At 34.9% G+C, this 24,648-nt stretch overlaps 2 protein-coding genes, 2 long non-coding RNA genes and 1 pseudogene across 58 annotated transcripts; 1 reads left to right on the top strand and 4 right to left on the bottom strand.

The window, feature by feature from the left end:
• Positions 1 to 477: 477 nt before the first annotated feature.
• Positions 478 to 13,546, top strand: LOC104762114 (uncharacterized). 50 transcript variants are annotated; one of them, XM_087507844.1, is made up of 46 exons: positions 478 to 627; positions 729 to 786; positions 1,016 to 1,084; positions 1,173 to 1,233; positions 1,368 to 1,469; positions 1,604 to 1,658; positions 1,770 to 1,856; positions 1,951 to 2,020; positions 2,123 to 2,170; positions 2,299 to 2,426; positions 2,518 to 2,576; positions 2,699 to 2,737; positions 2,875 to 3,062; positions 3,158 to 3,252; positions 3,370 to 3,424; positions 3,523 to 3,618; positions 3,693 to 3,782; positions 3,959 to 4,064; positions 4,166 to 4,245; positions 4,330 to 4,416; positions 4,589 to 4,666; positions 4,764 to 4,820; positions 4,911 to 5,022; positions 5,154 to 5,257; positions 5,339 to 5,393; positions 5,462 to 5,545; positions 5,740 to 5,831; positions 5,928 to 5,961; positions 6,066 to 6,103; positions 6,188 to 6,333; positions 6,430 to 6,539; positions 6,644 to 6,711; positions 6,841 to 6,875; positions 6,975 to 7,044; positions 9,905 to 9,968; positions 10,086 to 10,119; positions 10,204 to 10,290; positions 10,378 to 10,467; positions 10,657 to 10,708; positions 10,842 to 10,973; positions 11,066 to 11,157; positions 11,287 to 11,369; positions 11,450 to 11,604; positions 11,699 to 11,760; positions 12,713 to 12,789; positions 13,017 to 13,546. In XM_087507844.1, exons 23-30 carry the CDS (start codon positions 4,999 to 5,001, stop codon positions 6,225 to 6,227), a joined length of 471 nt encoding a protein of 156 aa, XP_087363970.1. In that variant the 5' UTR covers positions 478 to 627; positions 729 to 786; positions 1,016 to 1,084; positions 1,173 to 1,233; positions 1,368 to 1,469; positions 1,604 to 1,658; positions 1,770 to 1,856; positions 1,951 to 2,020; positions 2,123 to 2,170; positions 2,299 to 2,426; positions 2,518 to 2,576; positions 2,699 to 2,737; positions 2,875 to 3,062; positions 3,158 to 3,252; positions 3,370 to 3,424; positions 3,523 to 3,618; positions 3,693 to 3,782; positions 3,959 to 4,064; positions 4,166 to 4,245; positions 4,330 to 4,416; positions 4,589 to 4,666; positions 4,764 to 4,820; positions 4,911 to 4,998; the 3' UTR covers positions 6,228 to 6,333; positions 6,430 to 6,539; positions 6,644 to 6,711; positions 6,841 to 6,875; positions 6,975 to 7,044; positions 9,905 to 9,968; positions 10,086 to 10,119; positions 10,204 to 10,290; positions 10,378 to 10,467; positions 10,657 to 10,708; positions 10,842 to 10,973; positions 11,066 to 11,157; positions 11,287 to 11,369; positions 11,450 to 11,604; positions 11,699 to 11,760; positions 12,713 to 12,789; positions 13,017 to 13,546. The 50 variants fall into 50 exon arrangements, with proteins under 50 accessions (XP_087363970.1, XP_087363989.1, XP_087364013.1 ...); XM_087507863.1 differs by lacking the exon at positions 5,928 to 5,961; XM_087507887.1 differs by lacking the exons at positions 12,713 to 12,789; positions 13,017 to 13,546 and having other exon boundaries at positions 4,911 to 4,969; positions 5,468 to 5,545; positions 11,699 to 12,003.
• LOC104762070 (uncharacterized) lies at positions 6,911 to 9,144 on the bottom strand. 5 transcript variants are annotated; one of them, XR_015594915.1, is made up of 10 exons: positions 8,790 to 9,139; positions 8,624 to 8,668; positions 8,465 to 8,547; positions 8,316 to 8,371; positions 8,155 to 8,229; positions 7,987 to 8,062; positions 7,801 to 7,909; positions 7,633 to 7,705; positions 7,389 to 7,458; positions 6,911 to 7,244 (listed from the first exon to the last, which is right to left on the bottom strand). It is a non-coding gene; the product is annotated as an uncharacterized LOC104762070 (long non-coding RNA). The 5 variants fall into 5 exon arrangements; XR_015594916.1 differs by having other exon boundaries at positions 8,797 to 9,105; XR_015594914.1 differs by having other exon boundaries at positions 7,389 to 7,705; positions 8,797 to 9,144.
• On the bottom strand, positions 8,200 to 17,588 carry LOC104762055 (E3 ubiquitin-protein ligase SINAT4-like). Its single transcript, XM_010485267.3, has 6 exons — positions 17,537 to 17,588; positions 16,958 to 17,079; positions 16,270 to 16,656; positions 16,150 to 16,165; positions 8,316 to 8,371; positions 8,200 to 8,229 (listed from the first exon to the last, which is right to left on the bottom strand). The coding sequence occupies exons 1-6, from the start codon at positions 17,586 to 17,588 to the stop codon at positions 8,200 to 8,202; spliced, it is 663 nt and encodes a 220-aa protein (XP_010483569.2).
• A 6-nt stretch (positions 17,589 to 17,594) lies between these two features.
• On the bottom strand, positions 17,595 to 18,446 carry LOC109132176 (uncharacterized). The gene is made up of 3 exons (XR_015594909.1): positions 18,026 to 18,446; positions 17,887 to 17,943; positions 17,595 to 17,734 (listed from the first exon to the last, which is right to left on the bottom strand). It is a non-coding gene; the product is annotated as an uncharacterized LOC109132176 (long non-coding RNA).
• An 875-nt stretch (positions 18,447 to 19,321) lies between these two features.
• Positions 19,322 to 20,054, bottom strand: LOC104762046 (ethylene-responsive transcription factor 14 pseudogene; annotated as a pseudogene). The gene has a single exon (XR_015594905.1). The product of XR_015594905.1 is annotated as an ethylene-responsive transcription factor 14 pseudogene (transcript).
• Between the last annotated feature and the right edge of the window lie 4,594 nt (positions 20,055 to 24,648).

The following is a 24,648-nucleotide window of genomic DNA, read 5'->3' as shown; positions in this document are numbered from 1 at the left end:
TTTATATGAGAATACCCTCACAGCTTCGGTAGCATCATCAATTCATCAATGGCAACGTTCCTCCTCTCCCTTTCTGTTTCTCGCAGTAAAATCAAAACAGAGTATATTAGAGTAGAGGGGAAACTGATTTAGACGGTTTTATGTTAAACCATTTTTAATCTCGGTTTCGCCTCATGTATAACGAAGAAGGGCAAAAGAAAGAAACGACAACGATCAATAATGATGGAGTAGTAAGCCCAGCCCATTAAGGCTTACTCAGCCCATATAATGAAGGATTTTGTCCAATGTTGTTTGGTTATATTTTGTCCATTAATAATACTCAGCCCAGTCCAATAAGAAGAAAGTTGGAAAAGGAAAATAGGAAAAGGAAATCGTGACCGTCGAAACCCTACCCTACTTTAGTGAATGAAAAATCGTGACCGTCATAATAATAATAATATTTATCTATAAATAAATGCCTCCACTCTTTCTTTCTTCAGTGTATTACTATTTTGTTGTCTCTGCTTCGACTCAACAACAACATACACAATTCATCTTCTTCTTCTTCGTTTGTGTATTCTTCGGCGAGTCTCTAATTTTGGGTTTTCAAAACCGATGATCATCTCGTTTCGTTCCTATTCTTCTAGGGTTTCGTTCCTATCCTTCTAGGGTTTGGTCTCTCTCTCTCTCAATCCAATTGGGTTTCGCGTCTCTGATTTTTGTTTTTGTTTCTTCGTCTCTTCTTGCAGGTGTGTGTGTGTTTTGAAAGCAAGTTTATCATCTGATTATCGCTCCCCCGGCCTCTGGGTGAGTTCTTCTTCTAGGGTTTGGCTTTTTGTGTTTCTTCCTCCGTTTTTTTTTCACTAACTCGTTTCTTCTCCTTCTCCTTCTGTCGTGCTTTTTGGAAGCGTGACTTTCGTCTCTAAATTGATTTCTATATTCTAGGGTTTTTTTTCTTCACTCGAATTCCTTTTATTTACTCATAGTTCCTATTATTATTATTATTATTGTTAATCCAGGTTTGATTGTGCTGTAGTATTGATCGATCGGCGATTGAGGAGGAGGGTACTAAGATCTCTCCCTGATGGTTTGATTGAGGAGGAGGGTACTAAGATCTTCTCGTGTACTAGTTTGATTTTCACGATTTTTGTTTTTTGTTTTTTGGGGTCTCACTCTCTCTCTCTTTGATGCAGGTTCTTCTTTTGGAATTACTCCTGTACAGCAAGCTTGGATCACAACTAGCAGCAATATGAAGTGAGTATGTTTCCAGCCATGAGCTGAGACTTGCTTATTATATATGTCTTGTTATTTTGTTTCTTATCTCTTGTTTCTAGCTAACTTTTCGTATGCATGTTTCTTTTTTTTTTTTTTTTTTTTTGTTGCATCAGCCTCATGGATTGTCAAATTTGCTCTTGACTAGCAGAGAAAGGCATCAGTGGAGATGATGATGAAGACGACTTGCTAAAGCGCAAGACCTTTTGTGGTGTCTGGTACTAAGATCTCTCGGTGATGGTTTGATTGTGGAGTCTTCTTTTTTGTTTGTCTTCCTAATCTCCCATATTTACTCTCTCTTTTTCGATATAGTGAAACAACTGTTGATATGTCCTTTTTGTTTTCCTCTCAGGAGTTGAAAAACCAACCACCATCAATATGGAGGGACGGGTAAATCATTGGCTTAAGTAAGTTAACTGATTAGCTCTGTTCTTCTCTCTTTCTTCTTTTTACATGGATTTTGAGATTTACCAAGTTATACTACTAACCCTGCTTCTGATGCTGTTTTCTCTTTCTAGTTTCAGCTGTTTTGTGTCCGGGCTCTTGGATTGCCACTAGAGCGGCCAAAGAGTGTAAACATGGAGAGGTTGCATGTCCTCCAAAAGGTGAAACTTCGTGGGGCTCTTTAACTTCGTGAGGTTTGCTTTTCTTTTTACATCTTCTCATATAACTTGGTCTCATTCATTGCTCACTTGTTAGCAATCGATTCATGGAGAGGTTGCATGTCCTCCAAAAGGTGAAACTTCGTGGGGCTCTTTAACTTCGTGAGGTTTGCTTTTCTTTTTACATCTTCTCATATAACTTGGTCTCATTCATTGCTCACTTGTTAGCAATCGATTCCTGGACTGGGTTTAACTTCCTTTTATCTCAGAGAGATGGATTGAAGAATGAAGAAGATCACTTGAGCAGACTGCTTAGGGTCAGTTAACTCTGTTCTTCTCTCTTTCTTCTTTTTACATTGATTTTGAGATTTACCAAGTTATACTACTAACCTGCTTCTGATGCTGTCTGCTTTTTATTTATTTATATGAAATCCATTTTTTACAGGATCATATGCGGAGAGCTGGTGATGTATTCTTTAATTTGCTGAGGTTCACTTCCTTCTCATTACTGTTAAGGATGATGCTGAATTATGGACCCAAACGATGGAAAGGGCATCTTCTTCTTATTGCTCTGTAAGTCATCTCACGATTTTACTCTTTTCTTTATGTTCTTCTGTTACAAGCTTATCTCTATCCTCTAACCAATACTCCTTTTTTGCACCAGAATTCAACGCACCATCCTTTGAACTAAAAAGGTACTTGTCATTGCCTCATGCTGTTAAGGTAAGTTAACTCTGTTCTCCTCTCTTATTCTTTTTACTTGGATTTTTGAGATTTACCAAGTTATACTACTAACCCTGCTTCTGATGCTATTTTCTCTTCTTTCTCGTTTATGGTTGCTGCAGTAGCACTTGGGATAAAAACAAAACAGAGGTTTGTCACAGGTAATGTTCACTTAATCTATGTTATTTTCTTTATGATAATGACTCTTTGTGTTGTTCTGATGCTTTCTTCTCCTCTGCAGCTGTCATACTTCTGGAGGTATAGATTTGAAACATATTTCTTTGTGTTGTGTTTATAGATACAACATTTATTTGAGAAATAACACAGACTCTTAACTTCACCGAAGAGAGAAAAAAACAAAAAACAATGAGAGAGAAGTGAAGATCGGAGAGCGTTCGGTGATGATTTTTGAAGAATGAAGAAGATTCAGAGCAGAATTAGGGTTTACGATTGATTACCCAAACAACAACAACGACATCTTCAATTGTATAGTTCATCTTCTTCCCCATCATCGTGTAAGTTATTAGAGATTTTCTCTTATCTTCTCTTCTAAATCCGAGTATTTTTACTGAATTTAGCAGGATATGGTGCCAAGTGGAGTATCGGAGAAGCCGGAAGACGTTGCTTGTTTGTTTCTTTTCCATGGCGTTTCTTCATCTGTTTTGACGACGACCAAGTATATGTTTAAAATCTTATTGGCTTTTTTTGTTTTTTTTGTTTTTTTAGGGTTTTCACCTTGGCTCTCTTATAAAATTAACGATGGTTTCTTCTTCTTCTAATTCTCTATGTGCAGATCGGGGTGAGATGGTTTGATGAATGAATGATGTTTCAGAACTTGGGGATTTATGGTTTGTTTTCTGGTTTTCTCTTTTTAAGTTGTTGTTTATTAATTCAGACTTGCAAATTAACTATGTATATGGATTCTTCTAATTTTCTATATGTGCAGGTCAGAGGTGGATTGAAGAATGAAGAAGAAGACTCGAAACTGCTTAAGGTTTGTTTGATGATGATCCGAACAACAACAGCAACAACAACATCAATGGTAAAAAAATCCCATCCTCTTCACGTTAGATTTTGTTTTTCATTGATAAAACATACATCACTGTCTCTTCTCAGGATCGTTGATGAATTAGCAAGATATAGTGCAAGTGATGATTGGAGGAGGAGGAGGCTGTTTCTTTCCATGGTGGTTCATCTGATTTCATGGTAAGTTAACTCTCTTCTTCTCTCTTGCTTCTTCTCACTTGGATTTTGAGTTTTTACTAATCAATATACAGAGACATATTCTGTGATCCTAATGGAAGTTAGAAGCCTCTCCGAATTCCGAGGTTTACTCCTTAATCTTGTTTTTGTCTGTTTGATATGGAATCCATTTTTTGCAGGATCATATGCGGGGATAGCTGGTGATGTGTGATTTGCTGTGATCACTCGAGACAGTGGTGCGTCTTCTTCCTTGTCCACTTCAAATTCGCCCCTTCCATATAAGTTGTGAGTCTAAATTTATCCCCTTTAAAGTTTATTCTTCGTTACACACAATAGAGAAACTAACTGATATTTTTTCTATTGCTTCTTCCTTTTCTATTCTGGAGATTGAATTGGCGTTTTTTTCAGGAGTCAAGAGAGACGACTACAAATCTATGATACTGTTAATCCTCTGGAGAGTGTTGGGGTGAGATTTGTTTCTCCACTTAATTAAATTGCTTTAAACCTCTCTTGTTTATGTTTGCTTAGTAACGAGTTTGTTACTTTTAAGTTTTAACAAAAGGAGCCAAGAATCAGTATACCTGATGCTGGTCAGAGGTGGATTGAAGAATGAAGAAGAAGACTCGTACTGCTTAAGGTAAGTTAACTCTGTTCTTCTCTCTTTCTTGCTTCTTTTGATTTTACTGGTTCACAGAATAATTCAACTCTATTCTAACTGAGCTCGGGAAAGGTACTATTTACATTATCATTCTTGTACTACCAGATTTCTAATTTTTCTTTGGTTTTTATGAATCTTGTAATTGTTACAGGTCAAGAACCACCTGTGGCCTAACGTTGATGCTCATAGCCGAGTGCTGCCGAACTATTATCGTCTAACCGAAAACAAAGTACCAAACTGCATTGTTATCACTTACGTGTTTAACCCTGGACCTTGTTTTGCTGAATCTTGGTTATAATTAATTAATTGACTGAACATTGTTTCAGATACAGATACTACACTGCTTTTTGGCTGTCTCAAGGAGTCTCTTCATCTGCTCACAGGTACGTACACAGACATACTTTGGCGCTATTGACAATTCTTGTTGATTAAAGCCACACTCATCTTTGTGATGTTGTTTTTTGCTGATATAGGACCGGGCTCTTCGACTGCCACTAGAGTGGCCAAAGAGTGGTTACATGTCCTCCAAAAGGTGAAACTTTGCAACTTCGTGGGGCTCTTATGCTCCTCTCTAAACAACCGGAGGTTTTTTTTTTTTTTTTTTAAATCTTCTCATATACTTTGGTCTCATTCCTCACTTCACCATTGTTGTTGCTTGTTAGCAATATATTGAAAATCCTGGGTTGGGTCTTAATTCCCTTTATCTTGTGTTTTAGGATTATTCGGTTCTTTGGTGTGGGTTTTATGGGTCTTTGGCAACTTCTCATCCAAAGCGTGGGGGATCACAGGTGGTGGTTATGCAGCTTCTGCTTTTTTTCAGGCTGGTAACGTTTTTCCCCCTTCAATATTTATTTGGTCATACTTTCTTTTTACCTGGCTCACAAATTATTTAACTCGATAGGTCCTCAAGCTTTACGAAGTGGTTGGTGCCTCCTATTCTAACTGAGCGTGGAAAGGTACTATTTACATTATCATTCATGTGCTGCCACATTTCTGTTTTTCTTTGCTTTTATGAATCTTGTAGTTACAGGTCAAGAACCACCCGTGGCCTAACGTTGATGCTCATAGCGGAGTGCTGCTGAACTATTATCGTCTTACCCAAGGCAAGGTACAAAATCGCATCACTATCACTTAAGTGTGATTCGTTTGAGATCAGAAAATAAAGGGAGTTATCTTGATGGAAATATTTGGAATTTAGGATCTTCATTATTAGTTTGCTGCTTCATAACTTTATGGTTTGTGTCTCATTACACATATCACTTATTGTATAATCTATCTGAAATGCTATCCATCTTGATGCAGATAATTGTTAAATCCAACCTGTTTTTCGTCAGATCAGTGCTTGAGGTTTTGGTTTTACAGAACCTTGTGTCGACATGGGCTACTATAACAATGTAAGTGTCATTTGTTTTCTTTTTTAGCTCTACAACTCTTATGTTCGAAATTGTTGTTCCATCGTTCTTTGTTTTTAAAGCATGATACTGTTGCAGGTCTTTGATGAATGCAATGACCAAACTGCAATCAGTAATTACAAAGGATTTAGATTTGGATTAAGCCTTATGTTCATGAGTCTTCACATTCTTAGTTTTAAAGCTGCAATTTTTTAGTCTATTGCTTCTCTATATCAGGTGGAGATCTACACGATGGAAGGAAAGTCCTTCTCCAGGTAAGTTCATCTCTATATTATGTAGTCTAACACTTAAAGTTGTACAATCTTGGTTTGACATTACTATTCTAATTGATTTTTCAGTGTTGGTCTCGCGTGTTCTCTTCTGCGACTGAAACGATGACGACGACGACTCTCTTGAAGTCATTGCCGCCGTGGAGTCTGGTAAGAGTGAAAACCAACCCCGACTTTGACAGCAATACGTTCTACGTCCCTGCTAATAGTGGAGAGTAATACCTAGATCCGTTTCTCCCTTTTGTGTTGTTGTTACTTGTTTCATATGTGAATGCTTGGTTTCTAATGGTCTTCTTTGCTTTTTCTCTCAGGTTGGTGAGAACCCAACTGCATCCGGCTAGGGAGATATTGGAATTACTCCTGAACAGCTTTGTCATTATGTTGTCAAAGGATCATAACAACAAGCAGCAACATGGACTGGGTAAGTTTCCACTCATGAGACGTGCTATATATATGTCTGGTTACTTTTTTTTTATCTCTTGTCTCTTGCTAACTTTGGTGTGCATGTTTTTGTTGTCGCATCAGCCTCAAGGATGTCAAATTTGCTCAGATACTAATAGAGAAATGCATCACTGGATCATTTATGGTTTCAGGTATGGAGATGCACATTTGTTATTTGTTCTGTGTTGCCTAGGTGTTGGTTTTTTTTTTTTTTCATCGCAGAGGTTTCTCTCAGGATGCTTGACATGATCTCACTTTGTTCATTTTGATGGTTGTTGCAGTAGCGTCTTTAGCACTTGGGATAAAAAAAAAAGAGGTCTGTCATGAAATCAGTTTAGTTAGATCTTGCTCTTTCCACTTTCACAAGTGTACCGTCAACTGCAATTTAACATTTGTCTTACATGATCTTGGACAGGATATCAAAGAAAGATGGCATGATGGAGGAAGCATTGCATTAGCAGTGATTATTTTGGTTGTTGTCACAGGTAAATTTAACTTGTTTCACTTAAATATGAGAATTTTTGATATTTATTCTTGGTGTTGTTCGGATGCTTTGTTCTCCTCTGCAGCTGTCAATGACTACAAATAGCCTCTCTAGCGTCAGAACCTGAATGATTAAAAGTGAAACATACATCTGGAGGTAATAGATTTGCAACATAGGAGCCCATACTTCGTAGCAGAGACCCTAATAGACATTAGAAAAGAAAAAAAAGAAAAAAAGCAATTCAGCGATATCGACCATCATCCATCATCATAGAATCTACAACAACACAAGGACAAGTTATATAAATCATACCGTAGAAGAATGTCACACACCACCGCACCTTACCTGATTCTAGACGAGAAGATAAAAGTTCAATTCAACATAGCAATCCTAGTGCCTGGACTGTGACGACGTTCTGCATCAAAACAACAAAGCAGTACAAAAACAACCAAGTAAATTAGTAAGTAACTAGAAAGAAAAGTAAAAAATCAGGAGGGAGAACAAATCAGTGAGAGCGATCATCATAATAGGATCATCAGCAACTAGAGCCTACAAACAACAACACAAGGACGAGTAAGTAAAATCAAACCGTAGGAAGAGCCGAGGAGGTGCGACAATTCAGAAGCGGGTGGAGCCTCCATGATTCACTTCCAACACACCACCTGCAAGACGAACAATAAACTTAATTACTTAGTGGGAACCAAAACGAAAATATATAATTAGGAATTATAAATTCAAACCTCCTGTACAGTAATACCATTGCCTCGAGGATCTGCATCAAAGGACAAAGCTTAAAAACAAAATCGTCTAGGAAAGAATTTGTGGAGCATCTCTCATCTGAATGTGTGTGTACACGGCAAGAACATCTAACACACAAGAAACAGAGTATCAAAAATAGCCAATATTAAGGTATTAAACTGAGCAGAAATCATAATGTTTAAACCTGAAAGTTAAAACTCCCACAATGTTTTCTATTTGAACCTCCCACACAGTCAGTAATCCAGGAGCCTCCTCGAGATCTGCATCAAAAGAGGGACTGAGATGTTAATTCACGTATATATAGAAAAAACAATTAAAAGATGTATTAAGACTTAAGAGGAAGGAACAAAACCCATTAAGACGTAGAGCACACAGAAGAAGGTGTCCATCAAAGCCATCACTGATCGATCAAAGCATCATCCAATACCTGAAATAACATAGCAAAGAAGTAAGAATCACATGAACATCATAAAAAGCCTTGAACGATTCAGTTTAGAAACTTAGAAACCAAACCCTGATGAGCAACATTGAATGTGAGTGACAAGGATCAGTCAAAGCCATCACACGCTCTGCATCAAAAGATAGACTGAGATGTTAATTCACTTAAATATAGAGAAAAATTAAAAGATGTATTAAGACTTAAGAGGATGAACAAAACCCACTAAGACGTAGCACACAGAAGGAGTCCATCAAAGCCGTCATTGATCGATCAAAGCATCGACCAATACCTGAAATAATCCAAAACCTGAAAAGAAAAACAGAACAACAAGTTAAAAACCAAACCCTAGAAAAAAAAGCAACTGTATCGATTCAAAGGACACCAGAGACTAGTTCGTGTCCATCAAAGCCATCATCATCATCAAAACCTGAAAAAAAAAAAAAAAAAAAAAAAAAAACAGAACAACAAGTTAAAAACCAAACCCTAGAAAATCCAATGATCGATTAAAAAAAACAACAACATCAGAAACTAGTTTTTAAGAATGGTACCACCAACCAACGAAACGAACGAGTGAAGATGCTGTACTAGAGAGTCAGAGGAAAAAAACCCTTAAAGACGTGGCACAGAGAATAAGCATCATCAAAGCCATCATCATCGATTGATAAAATCATCACCCAAAACCGGAAAAAAGAACAGAACAACAAGTTAGAAGAAACCAAACCCTAGAAAAAAAATAAGCAAGTTTGAAAATCTAGTAGATAGATTCAAAATTAAAACATCAGAAACTAGTTTTAGAAGAATCCTGGTCCACCACCAACCAACGAAACGAGAGCTTGCGGAGCGGAGAGACTTTACACTCACTACAGAGAGGAACCAACGAAGAAGGAAAAAAATTAGTGAGGAAGATGTGAATGAGAGAGATCATGATATTTATAGACGGTCGAGATCTAATTCTATTCATGTTTTAACGACTAAGATTAAGTCGGTAGTCAAACTCTGACTCTTTTGTCCAGCTGGCAATATTTCCTTTTCCTATTTTTGTTTTTGTCATCAATTTATTTTTCTCTATAGACGGTCGAGATCTAAAGCATCAATGTTTTAACGGTCATTAAACCTACATCTTCCTTTTCTTTCTTTCGCAAATCCCTATATCTTTTGTTTCGTAATTTTTTTTATGAGACCGTTAGCTAGGGAGAGATTCATCATGTTAAGCTGTATAGATCAAAATTGGGCAAAATATAATAGAAGGAAAACCTAGATTAATGAATCTAACGGTTCAAAAATAGAAAAGGAAATAATAGCTAGGTTAAATCATGACCGACATATATTACATTCTCTATAAATATAATGCGCTCAACTACTTCTAATCACATCTCACATCTCTCCTCTTCCATCATCTTTTTTTTGTTTTCTCGTTTTGGTTCTTCTTCGTTACTTGAAGAGGAAGCTGGTGTGGTATTCTTCTAATCCCGACGTGTACATGACTCGATGATGTTATTTTCAACTCGATCATTCATCGCTCGTTCCTACTTGTGAAATTTTCTAGGGTTTGGTTTCTCTTAATTGCATCTGTAGCTTTTTTAATTATTATGTTCATGTGTCGCTCTGTTATTAATTATTCTTCAAGAGTCTCTAACTTGTTTTTGTTTTGTTCTTCTTGCAGGTGTTTTGGAAGCGAATCTATGATGACCCGCTCCCCTGGCTTCTGAATTCTCACTCCTCCTACGGTGGGTTTGGTTTATAATTCTCACTCCCATCGTCTGTTGTTTTTGTTTCCTTACGTTTCTTTTTTCTTTGTCTTGTGGACGCGAATTATGATCAAATCGTCGCATATTCTTCTCCAGACTACGTCTCCAGGGGTTTGTGATGGCTTCTAGGGTTTGTTTTCTAAATTGCATCAAGTTGCTTTTTTTTTCATAATGAAATTGTTAATGTGATTAGGTTATTGCTCTGTTATTTCAGGTTACGATTGATGCTTTTAACGAATGAGGGTGATGTACTGATGTCTCAAGGAGACAAGGACACGCTTCGCTGCTACTCTGTGCTAAGGTTTTGTTCTTCCTCTTAACTCTTCTTTTACTCTCTGTTTTTCCTAATTACATATGTGATTTACTTGTTGTTTTGTTTTTTGTTTAGTTGGTTTAGGTGTGTGGAGAAGGATCCTACAATGGCTCAATGATGGCTTTCACTGATCGTTATCACTCGAATTCATGTTAATCTTCTAAGGTTTGGTTTCTAAATTGAATTTTTTTATTATGTTCAAGAGGAGACACGGACACGCTTCGCTTCTTTTCTATGCTAAAGTCTTCAACTTCAAGGGTTTTGTTCTTCCTCTTAACACTTCGTTTATTTACTCTCTGTTTTTTTTTTTTTGGTTTGGTTCCTTACGGTGCTTTGTTCTCCTTCGTCTTGCAGGTGTTTTGGAAGCTAATAATTATGATCGGATCATTGCATACTCTTCTCCTGGGTACGTCTTCAAGGTTTCTCACGAGTTTTGTTAACATGTGATCATTTTCTTTTGGTTTCATAGTTGTTTCACTTCACTCTATCGTTTTGGTATCAATAATACTCAGGTGTGGCTTCTCATGGCTATGTTTCAGATCGTACATGATGAGCAGCTAGTGAAATTGTGATGGCTGGAGGAGAGGTGTCTGATCTACACTTTTCTAAATTAATTAGGAGGCTGGAGAAGAAGAGTTACCCGAGGTGTTTCTTGGCGGTTTTGCTAACAGGTGATGCGTTTTGGTCTTTGTTGTTGGTTTCACGATCTATCATTACCTACTTATCATCTAGTTAAGTTGTTGTCTTCTTTTAATTTCTGCAGAGCAGAAAAAGGCAAAAAAAACTGTGTTGTCTTCCTCAGGCTTTCAGACTGATGTGAAAATATTGCAGAAGGTTCTCAAATGCAGACACATGGTGAAGTTTCCTTTCTTCTTCTTATCAAATTAATTTGTCCTTTGCATATATCAATCAGATATATGTCTTTTAAAAAACGATATCTAAAAGACTTATGTAAGAGTGTTCTCTGTGTTTGGTGTCCTACAGGTCTATCAACATCAGAAAAATTACAAGCAGAAGAGCATGTCCTGCAACGTTTTATTTCTAGGACGGAGGGATTGAAGAGAAAGGTAGAGTGCTCTTCTTCTCTTTTCAATTTTTGTCGTTACAACATAACATTGTGTGATATTTATTCTCGATTATAATGTAGGAAAAGGGTGTGTGTGTTAATTACGACGCTGTTGGATATCATATATATGAGGGAGTTCGATACGATGCTCAAGGTTCAGGCTCCACACTCATCATCATCATGCCTTTCCTTGACAAGCAGCGCTCAAGACTCTCTGCTTGTGCAACATAAAACAGGTTTGTTTATTTGGTATATTCTTCATTTCGTGCTTTGGCTTTACGCATTATTCTTTAGCATTAAAAAAATGAATAATTAAGTTGCTTGTTTCAGTTTCAGTTGATTTGGTGAAAACTGTTTTCGCATCTGCCGCGTCAGAGAGGGATATCTACACTGTGAGTTGCCCTATTTTGTGTCTTCTTTCCTAATCCCCTTTGCATTTAGTTCAAGATATTACCAAAACATCTACTTACGGAGAGATATTGGTTTAGGATTTAGAAAGAATTTTAATGACTTTATGTTCTTATTGATTGTTATGGGGAGATATTGGTTTAGGATTTAGAAAGAATTTTAATGACTTTAAAAGTTAGGTAAAATATATTGTTATTCAATCAAGACTTTTAAAAACTCTTTAAAAATTTGGTGTTATTGGTTGTGGATTTGTAAAAAGTTATCTAAAATCTTGATAAATCTAGTGTTATTGGATTAAGAGTTTTCTAAAGTCATTAAAAGTTTTATGTTATTCAATTAAAACAAAAGAATCTTGGATTGTTAATAAATTCAAATTATATGTTATTGGTTTAGGATTTTATACCATTCTCTTCATAACAAAAGTCATGAAAACTCTTTCATCAAATAGAAAGATTTTACAAGATTAGAAAAAACAAATCATCAAGATTTTAAAAAACGTCCTTACGGCTGAGTTTTCACCCGATGGTTGAGTTGTCAAAAGTTTGGCTGAGTTATCACTATGACACGGCTGAATTACCATTTTCCGACTGGTTGAGTTATGAAAAACGGCTGACTTATGAGCAACTGTTACGGTTGAGTTATCGTACAACTCAACCGTAATAGGCTGACTTATCGTACAACTCAGTCGTGATAGGCTGACTTATCATACAACTCAACCATTTGACGGTTGACTTATTAACAAAAAATTAATTACTAGAATGTTATTCAGTTACGGCTGACTTATTAAACGATACGGCTGAATTTGGCAGCAATTTTTTTGCTTTTTAATTATTGTAATGTTTTTTTAATTACTGTAATGTTTTTCATGTTGTGGCTGAGTTTTATATAGCCTGAGTTATTAATTGTTTGATGGCTGACTTGCCACGTCGGACGCAGCATCCATGTCAGCATTCCATGTCATCATTTTTTTCTCCGGAAATATGAAACGTCGTTCGACTCATGTTCTTCAACTGGTAAATAAGTGAACTATTTACCTTCTTCTTCACCTTGTTCTTATAATTCTTCTTCATTTTTCTTCTTCACCTAGTTCTTTCTACTTCATCTTCACCTTGTTCTTCTACTTCTTTTTCACCTTGTTCTTCATTTTCTTTCATGGATCCAGTTCCGGTTCTAGTTGTTTCCGGTAATTGGGTAAAGACACAGAGATATGTATTTAACACTGACGATAGAGGGTGTATAGTTGTGCAGATAGATGGAGGCACAACACACGACAAGCTTGTGAAGCTTGTGAAACTAGTGGAGCTAGAGGAAGTATGATTCGGCCAAGCAATGACTCGAAAGTAGAATCTACATATGAAGTGTACGGTGGGGGATTTGAAGGCACTTGTTTTGATTATGGTAAGATCGTTGACAAAGAAAACCAAGAAGAAGAAGAAGTTGTCGAAGTAGCATCTGACGAAGAAGAAGACGATGAATTTTCAACCCGATTTAATGTTTTCGATGACTCTGATATATCAGCCAGTAAGGATTTATGAATCACTATAACTCAGCCGTCACATGAATCGACAAGACCTTTCGTTTTCCCGTAAATATTATAACTAAGCCGTAAAGTCATATATATCAGCCATTTACTTTCATATTGTTTCTTGTGATAACTCAGCCATAAAACACTATAACTCAACTGTAACATGACTCGACGAGACCTTTCATTTTCCTGTAAATATTATAACTCAGCCGTCAAGTCATATATATCATTCATTTACTTTCAAATTGTTTCTTGTGATAACTCAGCCATAACTCACTATAACTCAGCCGTCATATGACCTTTCGTTTTCCTGTAAATATTATAACTCAACTGTAAAGTCATATATATCATCCATTTACTTTCAGATTGTTTCTTGTGATAACTTAGCCATAACTCACTATAACTTAGCCGTCACATGACCTTTCGTTTTTCCGTAATGATTATAACTCAGCCGTAAAGCGATATTTTGGCGGGAAACCATCAGTTAACCTAATAATAGACATATTTCCATTCTAAATTTAAATTTTGAGTTATAATAATTTTAATAGTCAATTGTTGAAGAAATACTTTTAGAAAAATAAAATTCTAAATTCGAATAATAATTATTTAATTATTTGCAATAATATCTTGTGATAAAAAGCTCACTTTATGAATTTATTATGCATGTGGATTTGAGCAGGCACAAAATTAGTGATTTTTCGCGCTTCCCTAACAACACTTTTTGTGACACTGAAAGACGTTTTAATACTTATTAGGAATCTGACATATCAAAAGACCCAAGAAAGAAAGAAAAATACGTTTTCATATTATTGAAAAGACCCTAAACGATAACTCAGCCGTCATAGACTATAACTCAGCCGTCATAAACTATAACTCAACCAACCCGCAAATTAGAATGAATAAATAACCGACCAAACCGAACCGAACCAGAAACTATTTTTTCTATTATTTTCGGTTAATTACGGTTATATTCGGCTTGCTATCGGTTATATTAAGTTAATCCACCTAATTTGGATAACATTTGGATTATTTATGGTTATATATTCATCTAACCGACCCATAACCGGAAATAACCGAAAAGTAATTTCAATAATTTTTAAATTTTCAAATGGTTATCATATTAGTATATCCAAATTATCACCTTAAACCAAACACAATATAACCAAAACCAAACTGTTATATTAAAACCCATAATGTTGGAAATATGAACCTCAAACCCTAACCCTAACCTCTAAATGTCATGTTTTGAATGTTTTACACATTTTGATCAGACTGTGTAAAAATCAATCTTTGTCTATAATTATTACTTTTTATTGCTTCTAATGATTGTAATATTCATTTTTTCATTCTATATTTTAATTTTGAGTTATAATAATTCTAATTTACAAATATTTCATAAGTCAGCCGTTTATGTCGATGACTCAACCATATCAGTCAATTGTTTGAGAAATACTTTTATTAAAAAAAAATTAAAAATTCAAATTCAAATTTTGAATTTCTTTTAAATAAAAAATCGCTAAAATCTCATTTATTACGCGTGTGGTTCTTAACAATAAACATAATTATTGTTTGCGTCTCCCCAACAACACTTTTTGTATTCTCGATAAAGTATATAATAAATTAATATATCTGTTGCATAACTCAGCGATAACTTTACCATAACTCAGTCAACCCTCAAATTAGAATGACTAAATAACCGACCAAACCGGCTTACTTTCGGTTATATTAGAATAATCTACTTATGGTTATCGCCGACCCGGCCAATTAAGACCAGGAGCGTATCGCCGACCGAAGGGACGAGCCGACCGGTGCACACCGAAAGACGGACCGGGCGACCCATAACCGGATATACAATATATTTTGAATTATTTATGGTTATATATTAATCTAACCGATCCAAAACCGGAAATAACCAAAAAAAAAAAAAAATTTTAAAAAATATTCAAATGGTAATAATATTAGTATATCCATATGACCACCTTAAACCAAACACATTAAAACACATTAGAACCAAAACCAAAAAAAAATAACGTTACTCATCTGAACCCTACATCTCAAACCCTAAACCCCAACCCTAACCCTAACCCCTAAACGTTATGTGTTGTATGTTTAACACATTCTAGTGAGAATGTGTAAAAATCAATCTTTCTCTATAATTATTACTTTTTATTGGTTATAATAATTGTAATATTCATATTTCAATTGTACATTTAAATATTGAGTTATAATAATATAAATTTACAAATATTTCATAAGTCAGCTGTATAAGTCAATAACTCAGCCATCACTTAGTCACTTTTGTCAGAATTTTTTTATTTTTTATTCGAATTTTTAGTTCAATTTTTTAATTATTTTGTATAATATATTGTGAAAAACTAACTTTATAAATTTATTACGCGTGTGGATCTGAGCAAACACATAATTCTTGTTTGGGTTTCCCCAACAACACTTTTTATATATTTATTACGCGAAAGACCAAACGAAGCCGTACCAAATACATAACTCAGCCGTACAAAGTACATAACTCAGCCATAACATATATGTTTATTTAATATTTATCAATATTATCATATGGCCTCAATTCAATGTGTATTATATGGTCTCAATTCACATAGATATGTATCATATGGCCTCAATTCAATATTGTATAGAAAGATGGCAATTTGTATAAGCTGTGTTTCTTAATTAATTTATAGTCTTATACATACTCTATTCAAGCACAACTAGCATGATGATGATATATGGAGGCAATTTAGGATCCCTACCGTTAAAAGTTAAACTAATGTTGTATAGGCACACAACTAATAGTCTTTTTTTTTTTTGACAATTGGCACACAACTTTTATTACCAAAGCAATGGAATACCTAAAGCCAGATAAGACCCAAAAAGAAGAAATTGTCAGTTTTAATGCCATAATCACTGAAGAGAGCATGTTTTCGTAGACAAAGAAGGATATATATATGCTCACGGTTAGCATCCAAGTAGCGTTCTCCACTTCGCGCGGATTGGATTTGACGTAGCGATGGTTAAAAGTGGAACCAGCGTGCATGTCAACTTTGTGATCATCCCTGAGATGGGCAACAAGAAAAGGGATATCCCCAACGATACCACACTCTGAACCAGCATAAGGACAACTGTAAGGTCTGAAGTTACAGAGAGACTCGTGCTTTAGTTTGCTGTAATAAGGGAATATCTCAGGGCATCCAAGATTGTAATACTTGCAAGGCAGCTCAAGCGACTCAGCAACTTTCTCAAGAGCTAAACATCTAATATCTCCAAGTTCTTGTCTACAAGTGGGACACCGGTTATGCACCCTCACTTTACAAGTCGAGCACAACGTGTGTCCAGTATGACACTGCAACAACAACAACAAGAAAGAGACATACTTTTAGATCAAGAACTTCCAATTTAGCTCAATAGTATATGATACAAGCAACATTAATGCTCTGGATTCCAAAATGATAATACACAAGCGTATTCAAATTAGAAAAACGCATAACACATAAAAAGCTAAAACGTTTCATAAGCTCCAAAGCAAAGGTACACAAGCCACAAGAAGAGAGCAACAACACTCAAAACAGGAATCAATTGTGAAGGAAAAATCAATTATCCGATCCAGAAACAAAAACAACCAAAAAGAGTAAAAGTAAATTAACCTGATGGATAGGAGGGTACATAGAATAGGTACAGACAGGGCACTCAAGAAGCTCATAGATGCTAGTAGCCGGAGCAGTAGCAGTCGGGCCAACAATATTGGTAACAACGGCGGCAGCGGCGTCTTAAAGATATACAAGATGGAACTGTTAGGTTTCAAGAGGAACTAGATCCTGAGGTCAGAAAATCTTACTTCACTCGTGACCCATCCAAGAGATTTGTCTACAACAGTAATTTCGATCTCTACAGCTCTTCATGTGTTAACTGGAGAGACTCTTTCGCTTGTTGCATGGCTCCTGATCCTCCAAACCCTGAGGGTCTCCCAGTGGCTTGCAGGTAATTTGTTTATTCGTCTTTGAAATTATCGAAGACATACAGTACTATATATTGTGATTTTAACATCATAAACTGGCGGGTCAGGGATGCAATGTTCGGTTCCTCGAAGCATGTGATGAGCTTAGGTGGTTTGGTCTTTGAACTTCTCTCAGAAGCTCTTGGTTTGACCACTGAGACCCTTAAGAACATGGATTGCATAAAGAGTATGTATATGGTCTGCCATTATTACCCTCCTTGTCCACAACCTGAACTAACTTTGGGCCTAGGTAAGCATTCCGACATCACTTTCATCACCATAGTTCTTCAGGACAACGTCGTCGGTGGTCTTCAAGTTCTTCAACAAGACTGTTGGGTCGATGTATCACCTATCCCCGGGGCACTTGTCATCAACATTGGAGATTTCTTGCAAGTAATTAAACTCTTTGATCCCTACAGAGATCGCACTACTAAACCATATAACAAAGGTTTAGTGAGAGATGCACTAAATTGAATGACTTTCTCACCAAAGGTGTCTAATTTTATTTGGTTTGTACGCAGATGATGACAAACGACAAGTTCAAAAGCAGAAATTTTAAAAGCAGAGAAGTGAAAATACCCTGTTTGTGTCTATAGTTATCTAGTTCTTATCCATGAATAAGCTCTGTTCTTGGGTCTGCAATAATAAAACCTTTGTATTAAAACATAATAAAGATTGGTGTGTGTTGGATCTAAAGATTCATACTTTGTTTACTTACTCTTCTCGAGGCTCCCTGGCTTCAATAATATATCTCGAATAGAGTAACTGGTCAGAGCATCAGATTAATAATACCTATTACCTGTCTAGGGCTTTAATATATAGTCCCCTCAATCTTGGAACTCGACCAGAACCAGAAGATTCAGAGTTAGGGTTTCGAGATGATTCAAGAACTCACTCGATCGTGTAAACGATTACATTCCTCGATGAGACTCAGGGTCGTCAACGTACGGTTTCGTGTGTCAAGGGATCGAGGCACAGCCGGCGACGGTTTTCCGATCTGACCTATCAGCGGCGGTAACAAGGGGTTTCCATTGGCTAGACTAGAAAGTTTGACTGATGTTGTCTCGTCAACAGCCGCCGATGGGACCAGAAGCGACGACGCCATCGAAAGCAATCAAAACAAAAGGATTGGTGTGAACGGAAAAAAAAAATAGGTTTTGTGATTACACACCTATAAGTTAAAGCCGCCACATCAAAAGTTAATTAGTGCAATTGCAACCTGAACCAATATTTGTTCACGTTTGTATTTTAAATTGTAGTGTAAGCTAATTTTATCTTGAGACAGAAACAACATTACTATTAGTATTTTTTGGTTATTTTATCTTACTATATAGTATTCCAGTCACATATTTTCCAAACAGTATATAAATTAAACCAAGTGACTGAATGTACGACTCAAGTCCAAAAAAAAAAATGTAAATATATATATATATATAAGTTAATTTAAGTTAAATATTAAAGTTAATTTTATCTTGAGACAGAAACAACATTACTATTAGTATTTTTTGGTTATTTTATCTTACTATATAGTATTCCAGTCACATAATTTCCAAACAGTATATAAATTAACCAAGTGACTGAATGTACGACTCAAGTCCAAAAAAAAAAAATGTAAATATATACATGTACACTCCAAGTGACTTGAGTTTGGTTTACTACTACTACTCCGGCTTTCAAAATATATAACAAACAAATTATATAATTCTCCACGAGATTACGTGCTGAACTCAATTGCTAATACTATTTTTCTCAGAATAAATATGTAAATAGGATTAAGAAGCAATTAATGGTAAGGTCAATTCCATTTTTCAAACGTCAAACACAGCGTACCTGAAAATGCTATGACGTTATATTACAACGACGTATATGATCATTATGATATCAAATTATAATTGTTTAGCTTTCTTTTTCAGTATTTTGATATATTCCAACAAGAGAAAAAAACAAAATGAGCTTATTTAGATGAATCACATGATGAAGGGTTACAACATGCATGCTTACACGTAAAAAGATGTTTCTATAATCATTATTTTCATTAAAACATTCTCAAAACTAATTACAAGGACTCGTTTGAACTTTAAAGTTCACCCCGCTTACAGGATCTTATTTGTTATAGAAACAAGTACAATTTATTTGCCAATAACTGAAAACAGCTTCTTACGCTTGGGATTTGACTTTTTTTTGTTATAAATGAAAATGGTTTGTCACATAACCTTCAATCTATAACGATTGTAGTCCCATTTATTGCCTCTTACCCATGTTGACATTATGAGTCTTATTATAGTTCTCCCCATATTCAAGAAGTTCATCCAAAACACTATCGTCCAAGTACTCAAACTCAAAAACTTGCCTAGACGAAGAAGAAGAGTTAGCCGCGGTGGAGGAGGATCCGGTTCCCATATTATACTCATGAGGGAAGTTGAGAATAGCGGCTTGGCCTCTCATTGAATAGGCTGCTCGGTCATAGGCTCGAGCTGCGTCTTCTGCGGTGTCGAATGTCCCTAGCCACACACGCTCTCCGTGCTTCCTCGAATCTCTTATTTCTGCTGCGTATTTTCCCCAAGGACGTCTCCTTACTCCGCGGAACTTCCCTTGCTCGGCTCCTCCTCCTCCGCCACCGCTACGACCTCCTTGATCCATATATATGTGTGTGTATGTATAATGTTGTGTCACTTGTATGTGAGAAGAGAGACAAAGACAAAGTGACTAAGAAGAATAAGAAGAAAAAACGGATGTTTGGGAGTTTGAGACGCACACAAGTTTTAGTGTCTGTTTTTTCTTTTGTCTGTGTGTGTTGTGTGTGTTAGTTTTGCATGGATTAAATGAGATTTGATTTGTGGGAATTTATAGGCAAGGAACAAGTGGGTCCATTAACCTAATATTCGAAGTTCGAACCATCCACTTATCAAAATCTTATATAGATGTTCTTTATACCTTTTTCTCTTTCAACACAGATGTATTATAGTTTTTCCTTATAGCTATTGGTCTTATAAATTCAATTTATTTGGCATATGCTGCTACCATTTTGTTATTTATTTTGAAACTTTAGAAGCAAAACAAAACTATTGTATTTACAAGTCCGAAAGCAACTGCTGATTGATTATGGGGGATCCGAGCTGTACAGCAACAGCATCTTTAAATGTAATGATATGGTAAGAGTTGTAATCACAAAAAAAAAAAAAAAAAAAATCTTAATTCTTTTGGTATATATTAATAGCTTGCGTAAAATTTAAATAAAAGACATGATGAAATTTAAACTCTAGTTTTGAATTACCTTCATCCATTTTGGATAGTTATTTTCCCTTTTTGAAATTAAACTAACAGGTTCAATGTTTATTATGCTAAGAAACTAAAAAAAAAAAAAAGCCTTTTAAAAAAGAAAAACTAAGATTTTTTTATTTTTAAAGACGATCTGCTAGCTAGTGTAGCTAAAGAAAAAATTATAGATCTTCCTATTTTGAACTCAAGTCGAACTTTGCCAAAAAGTTAGAGAATTGATTAACATAATATTAAACTTTATTATATAGTTTTGTTTCTTTGTTTTGCTGGCCAAAAAAAAAGTACTATTGTATTTTTGGCAACAGTAGTGGAATCTTGTTACCAAAAATATGATGTGTACTGAATAAAGAGAGAGCCAAGAGTTGATGGGAGGACCCCATAGGAATGAATATGTATGACTTAGGACTCGGGTAGTGCGCACGTGGGTTGACTCTCAGAACCGACTCAGAAGCTTTCGTTGGACCAAAAACTACTCTTTCGATAGTTTCAACTTTTATCAAATACTTTTGTTTATTGCAGAATCTACTCGTAGGGGATGACTACTGTCTATGCTCTACTAAGTTCTTGACATGACTTTACATTTTCGATAAAATTTTTCATCTAGGAATTAGCTAATATTTTCACATCGATTAAATGCTTTTTTGTATGTAAACAATTTCGAATATGTACTGGATCAATTAGTTACTGTTAACATCAAATTTACGAATATATATACATTTATTATTTTTTTTTTTTTTAAATATTACGACTATACATTTTCCAAGCAAAACACGTTAACGAATATATTGGATCGGTGACATCGGTCCTGAGATTATGTCCTTATAAGTCCAAAGCTAATTAATTAAGATCTTTGTATGCATTTTTACATAATTACATCTTAAATCTTATGTGCACATAAATTTTCAATACTTTTTATAAAAGATCATTGAAATTGTATTTGTAAGTTGTGAACGCAAAAACAAAAGGTATTCGCGATTTGATTTTATGCTTCGCATCTCACGCTTCCATATGCGATTTACTTTCTTATTAAATTAAAAACACTAACATATCATAGTTTCGTTATTTAACATTTAATATAAACTATAAACACACAATTTAATGTTGTAATTTGTAAATATAAAATACAAAACAAGAAAAAAGTAGTCAAACGTAGAATGAAGATTTTTGTAATCGATCGCCTTATAAACACCATAACGTTGTTAACTGATAATGCTTCACGAATCATTTTAACTGATAATGCAGTATACATGTATGAACATGATAACGTAACACAACATTGTCACGTTACGCGAATAATGATGTTCGCAAGATCACGTAAAGAACCTCAACCTAAAATCTTTAAAAACACGAACCTCTAATACCTTACATACTCTAGAAACTGAATCTTATTATAATTAATTACGGAACATCTTTGAGCCAACAAACATAAGTTTCTATAGCTAGGTCCACAATTAATCGCTAAATTAGTTCCATAATCAAATTTAACCGTAGGTGTCACTGTCATTAATTAAGAAACTTCTACGGGTGGGGGTGACTTCGTACGCACAAGTGAACATTCCATAGTATGTCTTTCATTAACCTATTTGTCACGTGGGTTTTAATTTGCCTGATGATTCATTCATGCAGCCTTGTGAACTGTGTGATTAGAAACAAAATATCTACAATTAACGTTAATTCAGTTGAAAAAAAAGGGAAAAAGGAAAACGACATGTCCAATGTATCTAGTAGATCATCATAATAAATTTATCCTAATTATAGTCATAAAGTAGATATACTTCTCCAAGTTTTCCTTTTATTTTTGTTACTTTTTTCAGAAATACAGTGTAGTATACTTTTTTTGTTCTTAAGAAAAACATTGGTTAGCCCTTTTTGGCTGCTCCTAGTCCTGGATTCGATCTTCTATGCGTTCCGTACATATTCCAAATCTTTTTTATTTTATTTCGAGTCTACAAAACAGATTTATGGAGTTTCATGCCTTCTTTTCTTTTATTATACTATCTGAATACCTTTCCCTTTCACATCACATTTTAAAATAATGATTTCGATTTTATTATTAAAGTCGTTTAAATCTGACTTGGCTTTGACTCCGATTCGGTCCACGACAATTATTTTATGACTTGGCTTTAGTGACATGTCATTTAACATATTGGGTTAAACTGTCCCGAAAATGTTTATTTAGGATCAACTGAAGCTATATTAAGTACCTAAAGAATTATAATTTTCAGTTTTTTTTTTTCTTATAACAAACATGCTCATACTATTGTTCATCACATCTTGAAAAATCCAAAAATGAATCAAAATCTAGATTAAATCCTTCAAATCGAGATATAATATGCTAGATCCTTGTTCACAATTTTTTATAATGAGTTTTTAATATTTTGTTAATATTCATTAGAATATTAAATCAGAGCATATGTAAAATAAACAATTACACAATAGTTCAATAGTCTTTTCTCGAACAATCTTCAATCGATCAGTTCTGACGTCTTTCTTGAACTGAAAGACGTATTGAATCTATATAATTAAACTAAGAGAATAAAATTTAAGAAAATTGGAATTAACGTTCATTATATTGTGTAGATTAATGATAATCCATGGGAAAATAAAGAAATTTGTGTGGTTTCGATTGAATTAGAATCAGAATATTTATTGTTGTCTCCATTACGACTAGTGTAAGGGCTCTCTCGAGGTTGGGGACAACTTATATAGCTAGACTCATAAAGTCTTTTTATGTCTTCGTGCATGAACCTACTAACTGAATAACATATATTATAGTTTATTATAAAGGAGAATTGAATCTATCATATAATCGGCAACGTCCATGAAGGAACCTAATAAAAGGTTAAGTGAATGAATAAGAACCTAATCATATATAGATGAAGCTTCTAAAAAGTTCAATGTATAAATTGTTTATTTCTTTTACTAAATCGATAAAATATATTTCCCACCAGATTTGGAGCGAACGATAACTAACTAAAAGCATCAGAATTTAAATCAAGATAATAAAATAGAAATTTATTAGCAACATTTTCATAACCAGATGATATATTTAATTAATTTGTACAATTATTAATGTATTACTTAAATACATTTATACGTGCATTATTTAAAAAAAAATATATACAATACGGTTTAACTTAGAGATATTCATATAAAAAAATATGTATGATTGATTCTAGTTCTGTTACTTTGATTTTTTTCGCAAATCGATATTAAAATAAAGATTTACACAAATTTCATTTTAAGATTTTGTAAAAAAAAATGGTAGTAATCGTTTTAGGCATAATCTTCGGACACGGAATATGATGGCCCAGCCCAAATTTACTCGTGACCCACATGTGGTCCACGCAGCTACCCGAGATTGGGAATAGAAAAAAATTAAGGAAGAATATTGGAGAGAAACAACAGGATGATACTAATAAAGTTTAAAAGATGCCCCATTGTATTTTACAGTATGAAATTTGATCTCATTAACTGATCCCCCAATATATGAAATTAGCATTGGAATAGGATGTTTTGACTCGCACATCTATCAACGATTCAAAATACGTTGACCCAAGATTGCTCTTAGTTTCTTGAAATGTCAAAAGTAAATAAAGTCAACCTTTAGTTCGAGATCATCCATACATACATAGGAGCCAAAGTTGTCTTTTGTTATGAGATCTACACAATATTATCGACTCAGTTTTTTTTTTCTCTTTACCAGTAAGAAAAAGGAACACTCCGTTTAATATTAAATCTCAAAAAAAAAAAAAAAAAGCATCGGATTTAGATAATTAACCTGCTTAAGTTAATTTCTACTAATAGAATCTCGAACGTCAAAACAAATTAACGAAAATTAATTGAAGTCGAGTTCGTCTCGGAGCCACGTGTATCGATGGTCTGACGAACTCACGTGACCGACCAAGGATCACGTGCTGCTCATCCACCTCACCGTTGCTGTCTTGACCTAGTTGTCGACGTGGCGCATGACGATGACTCCTCAGGACCTCACACTCGTACAAAAAAAAAAAAAAAAAAGAGTAGTCTCAAGTCAAAGTCAATTGTTGTTAGTAGTGTTAC

The sequence above is a fragment of the Camelina sativa genome, chromosome 3 (genome assembly GCF_030686135.1).
Source record: "Camelina sativa cultivar CO46 ecotype springtype chromosome 3, ASM3068613v1".
NCBI lineage: Eukaryota > Viridiplantae > Streptophyta > Magnoliopsida > Brassicales > Brassicaceae > Camelina > Camelina sativa.
This window is presented reverse-complemented; position numbering and strand designations above follow the sequence as displayed.

Bases quoted from the DNA above. Each gene is read 5' to 3' on its own strand.
- LOC104762114 (XM_087507844.1), top strand. From the start codon at position 4,999: ATGCTCCTCTCTAAACAACCGGAG. The intron at 5,546-5,739 runs GTACAAAATCGC...ATCTTGATGCAG, and splicing joins ATCGTCTTACCCAAGGCAAG to ATAATTGTTAAATCCAACCT. The intron at 6,104-6,187 runs GTAAGTTCATCT...TTGATTTTTCAG, and splicing joins GAAGGAAAGTCCTTCTCCAG to TGTTGGTCTCGCGTGTTCTC.
- LOC104762055 (XM_010485267.3), bottom strand. From the start codon at position 17,588: ATGGTGATGAAAGTGATGTCGGAATGCTTACCTAGGCCCAAAGTTAGT. The intron at 17,080-17,536 runs GTTGTGGACAAG...TATATCTTTAAG, and splicing joins TAGGCCCAAAGTTAGTTCAG to ACGCCGCTGCCGCCGTTGTT. The intron at 16,657-16,957 runs GTTAATTTACTT...TTGTTGTTGCAG, and splicing joins TGTACCCTCCTATCCATCAG to TGTCATACTGGACACACGTT.